General features: G+C 57.8%; 1 protein-coding gene across 1 annotated transcript in view; it reads right to left on the bottom strand.

Annotated features, from left to right (window-relative positions):
- Positions 1 to 2,086, bottom strand: part of LOC113955235 (5-hydroxytryptamine receptor 7-like) — an 11,368-nt gene extending 9,282 nt beyond the window's left edge. The window contains exons 1-2 of the mRNA XM_027660513.1: positions 1,981 to 2,086; positions 472 to 1,001 (exon numbers count right to left, since the gene is read on the bottom strand). Coding sequence (XP_027516314.1) covers positions 472 to 974 — 503 coding nt within the window. The 5' untranslated portion in view covers positions 975 to 1,001; positions 1,981 to 2,086. The remainder of the gene's footprint in view (positions 1 to 471; positions 1,002 to 1,980) is intronic.
- Positions 2,087 to 4,988: the final 2,902 nt, after the last annotated feature.

Genomic DNA, 4,988 nt, shown 5'->3' on the forward strand with positions numbered 1-4,988 from the left:
AATTCCTGTGGAAAGGCACCTGTGAGCCCAGCTCTTCCAGAGGGATTCAGGCACTGAATTCCTATAGAAAGGCACCTGTGAGCCCAGCTCTTCCAGAGGGACTTAAGCACCAAATTCCTGTAGAAAGGCACCTCTGAACCCAGCTCTTCCAGAGGGACTGAGGCACCAAATTCCTACAGAAAGGCACCTGTGAGCCCAGCTCTTCCAGAGGGATTGAGGCACCGATTTCCTATGGAAAGGCACCTGTGAGCCCAGCTCTTCCAGAGAGACTGAGGCACCGATTTCCTATGGAAAGGCACCTGTGAGCATCAGAGGGACTGAGGCACCGAATTCCTATAGAAAACCACTTGGAAAACACACACAGAAACACTGATCCACCCAGGAACACGCTCCCAGCAGCCCTCAACCTCCAGCAACCCCCTTATTTTGGAGCCCAGCGGACCCGCGGCGGGCGCCTCGTGCTCCCCTTACCTGTCCACGCTGATGATGCACAGGGTCATGATGGAGGCCGTGCAGCACATGACGTCCATGGCGATGAAGACGTTGCAAAACACCTTCCCAAAGAGCCACTCTCCCCCCACCAGGTCCGTGATGGTGACGAAGGGCATGACGGCGAAGGCCACCGACAGGTCTGCGGCCGCCAGGGACACCACCAGGTAGTTGGAGGGCTGGCGGAGCTTCTTGACGATGCACACGGAGATGATGACGAGCCCGTTGCCGGCGATGGTCATGAGGATGATGATGGAGAGCACGGCCCCGATGACGACCTTCTCGGTGTCCCCATAGAGCAGGATCTCCTCGCCGCAGTCCGTGGCGTTGGTCAGGTTGGAGGGCGGCAGGTCCGGCTCGGCTGGGGGTTCCTCAGTCATGAATGGATTCGGGAGCGATTCCCGAGCCGGGGGCTGCCGCTCTGCGCTCTCCACGAAGAGAAGGTGTTGCTCCAGGAACCTCCTGGGGGTGGCCCTCAGCAGCATGCTCTGAACTCGCCCCGGCAGTGACACCTCCGGCAAGGACAAACCAGAGCATTTTGTCACAAGCGCTCTGAGAAAAATAAAATATTCTGTCCCCCCTCCTCCTCGCCTCTCCCTCCCCTTCCACCTCCCCGGCTGCTGCCTCCCGAAGCTGCGGCTGGATCTCACGTGCTCAGCAAGGAGCCGCTTCCCAAGTCTCCTTAAAGACGCGCAGTTTGCCGGGGGAGGCTTGGAGAAAGCTCCTCTCCACTTTTAAAGGAGCACAAGCCGCCTGCAGCACCTCCCTGGTCATCCCTGTGCTTTTCCCGGAGAGAAAAGCTGCCTGCGGATTGTGTGCCACTGCCGAGCTGTGCTGCTGGGCTTGCACTTCTCCTCTGCATCCATACATTTAATCCCAGGCAGCCACATCCACGGTCTCCTACGCGGATATCGGGGGGGAATGCGACAGTACAAGTCACAGCCACGAATGTGGGCGCACACACAACCCCCCCCCCCCCCCCCCCCTCACACACACCCCGGCTGCATCTCCCGCGGGTGTCACACACAAACTTCAAAGCCGGGACTGCAAATCCACGCACATGGCACGGAATGGCCACACGGAACCATCCACAGGCGCGGGAGCACCGTGTGGAGCTGTGGATCGCGGCGGGAGCGGATCCATCACACGCAGCACCCCCCGGGTACCACGCACAGTCCCCATCCACGGCTCATTCCCGGAGCCACAGCATCGCCACCACGCACAGCAGGGACACACGGAAAGCAGCTACCGCCCGGGAATCCACTCCTGGAAGTATTTCCCAGCCATCCACAAGGAAACTTTGGGTCAGGGCTCACCCCCGTGCAGGGCTGGGAGCATCGCGCACAACCCGCATCCTCGGTTTTGTTTGTTTGGTTTTGTTTCAAGCCCCGTTTTCCCCCTGAAGTTTTGCTTCAATCGAAGCCGGATTGCAACCCCCTGCTCCCCTTTGCATCCCACCCCGGGCTGGGGTGATGGGGGTCCCAGAGTTACCTGTGCCGAGGGGGTGAGACATCCTCCAGGCGAGCCCCTGCGAGCTCCGGGCAGGCGAGGAAGCAAAAAGCCGCCCCCGGAGCATCCTTGTCCCCTCCCCGCCTCGCCGGTCCCTCCTACCGCCCTCCCCTCCCTCTCCCGGGCAGGGACCCAGACGGTCCCTGGCTCCCTCTGAGCCCCAGGGAGGAGCAAAGAGCGGGAAGGGGGGGGGGTCCGGGCTGGATCCTGCAGCGATGGGAGGGAGAGGGAAGGGAACGAATGAGGATCTGGAGGGAGAGGCTGGAAGTTGAGGAGATGCCTTTGAAGGCGGCGAGGCAGGAGGAGCAGCCTGGATCCCAGCAAGCAGGGGGACGGGGAAAGGCTATTTCCCGAGCACCCTTCCTCAGGATTTTTTATTGTTATTTTACAGGAGAGGGTTCCTTTCCCCATTCCACGTGTTTTCCCACCCCTCCTGCGTGTAGCAGGTCCCGCATTCATTCAGCTCCTCACTGGAGAGCAGCAAACAGCCAGGGAGAGGCAGATCCCTAAAGATGAGCCTTTCCCTTATCCTGGGAACGTGGAAACAAGGACTATAAACAAACCAGGCAACAACACGCAAAGATCCACATCCACTTCCCTCTCCACCAAATGCTTCATGGACACTTTGGAGCAGGGATCACTCCGGTGCTTCAACCCAGGGCACCAGACAAGGCGCTGTTTGCTCCTCCCGGGGTGGAAGATGCGGAGCAGAGACACCTCCTGCACTGGCTGCTCCTAAGGGCAGTTCCCTTGGGAATATCCCGGGGGGTGCTTCTCCCCTTGCCCCACCCCGCGCCCCTCGGGATGCTGGAATTCGGACAGGGGCGGTGCAGGCAGGCGGCTCTGGAGCTGTTTGCAGGCTCGGGAAGCGATTCCCGCTGCCCTGCCCCGTGCCGAGCACTTCAGGAGCAAGACGGGAATCTCATCCCCGGTGCCAGCAGCTCCCTCGCCCGTCCCATGACCGCGCAAACACCCCGGCACCCTCCAGCCCTCCCGGGGACAGCGCGGAGGGCTGATGATGGGGAAAACACCTTTAAATCTCGGCGGTGCCAAGCCCTGCATCACCTCCGGTCAGAGCCGGCGCCACCCCCGAGGGATTTTTGGGGCAGATGTTCCCGGAAAAAGGTCCATGTGCGAGGACAGCGCCGGGCACCTAAAACGGGGCTGTTCGGGCTGCGCTAAACGCCGGAGTTTCTCCTTCGCTGCTCGAGCTTCGCAGCGTGTGTGGGAGGCTGGCGAAAATAGCTTCCTCACCAGGGCAGGACGTGCTGGAGCTCCCGGGTTTTTTTTCTTTTTTTTTCCCTTTTTCCATTACAGGTGGTTGGTTTTTTTTTTCCCCAGCCCCTCAAGAGCAGTGACGTGCCGAGGTGGGATGGGACCGATGCAAACCTGCAAACCCCCGTCCCCGCACGGTCTGGGGACCGGGAACTGCCTTCGTGGCCGGTCTGAAATCGCTGATGTTTGCCAGACAAATACATCCCGTATTTCCAAGGAGAAAAAGGGGATCTGCAGAATTCCCTGCTGCAGGAATGAAGGGTTCTGCAGTCTGAAACCCCCGACAAGCTCACCCAAGAAGAAAAGCACCCCCCCCCCAAGGACCAGCTTAGGCGGCCTGTGGCCAGATGCCGGGAGAATTTCAGGGAAATGATCTTTGCCCGAGTTTCAGACTCCTGCCCTGCTTCCACCCCTGGGAGAGGGGTTGGCAGGAAGGATACGAGGTGGGAGATGGGCAGGAGGGGCTTCTCCAGCTTCCTGGAGGTTGCCTTTGGGAGAACAGCACCCCAGGCAGCTCCTGTGCGTTAGTAAGGAGAGACAGGGAGGGATTTTTTTCCTCTCAAGGCACTGCTGGGAAGCAGCTGGATTATGCACAGCAGCCCAGTCCTGGTAGGGAGGAAGGAGAGAAGGTGCTTATGGAGGTGATGAACCTCATGGCCCCCTTGTTCTGGCCTTCCAGGACCTCGTGGCAGAGCCTCAAAATCCTGCAGGAGCTTCAGGGGGGCAGCATTAATCCCCTTAGTTCCCATGCCAGCCCCGGTTCTGTAGGATACAACCCACACAGCTTCTCCCTTTCAAACCTCCTGCGGGTCTGGGGACTCCAGAGGAAGGTTTTTTTCCCACCTTTCCAGGGGAATGAGCTGCTCTCATAACTTGGGGAGCAACAGAATTCCTGCAAAAACAGGCAGAAAGCCACTGCCAGCTCATGGGACTGTGCACCGAGGGCACATTCTCTGCATGAGCTGATTTTTGGGAGGACAGGAGGGAAAATGTCGATTTTTGTGTGAAGAAAGAATTAAAATAATGATTATTTTTCTGGCTGAAACCCTTGGTGCAGCATTTCTCCAGCCACAGGCCTCAGTGACCTTGCTAAGACACTTGTTTCTGGGGCACTGGGAAGCACTAATTGCATTTAATGGCAATTAGGGGAGGAAATGGCCGGTGTGCCTCAGCTCAGCCACTAACTGGAGCTTTCTTCCTTTGGCTGAGGAGACTGAAGCACGGAATTGGAGGAGCAGGGATGTTGCTGGAGCCAGAGGGACGAACCCTAAGGAAAATTGCCCTCCAAAATAAAGCTGAGGAGCAGAGGGCACAAAAAAACCCCAAAGCTTCCCCCTCCATTTGCAGCAGGGGAGAGGTGAACAAAGTCCTCGTGCTGTTTTCCTCCAGGTACATTATTCCATTTCCGTGTACAAATGACCATAAAGTGGTTATTTTATTAACAAATAATTGTTAATATTACGCCCTATTAAGTCAAACGGCAAGGTAACAGGCACAGTTATTAATATGCAAATTTTGAGAGATCTCATTAGCTCCGAGGCCCCTCTGCCTTTCCAGGGAGCAGCATCCCAAAGAAAACCCTCCCTGCACCACGAGGGTGGACATTTCCCCCTTGGAGAGGCAGAGCCTGCCCAAATGGACACAATTAATCACTGGAGACCCACCAGCTTTCAGGGAGCATCTCTGAGGATGAGAGAAGTTTGGGATGAACTGGT

The sequence above is a fragment of the Corapipo altera genome, unplaced genomic scaffold (assembly GCF_003945725.1).
Source record: "Corapipo altera isolate COAL_440 unplaced genomic scaffold, ASM394572v1 295, whole genome shotgun sequence".
In the NCBI taxonomy this organism is placed as follows: Eukaryota; Metazoa; Chordata; class Aves; order Passeriformes; family Pipridae; genus Corapipo; species Corapipo altera.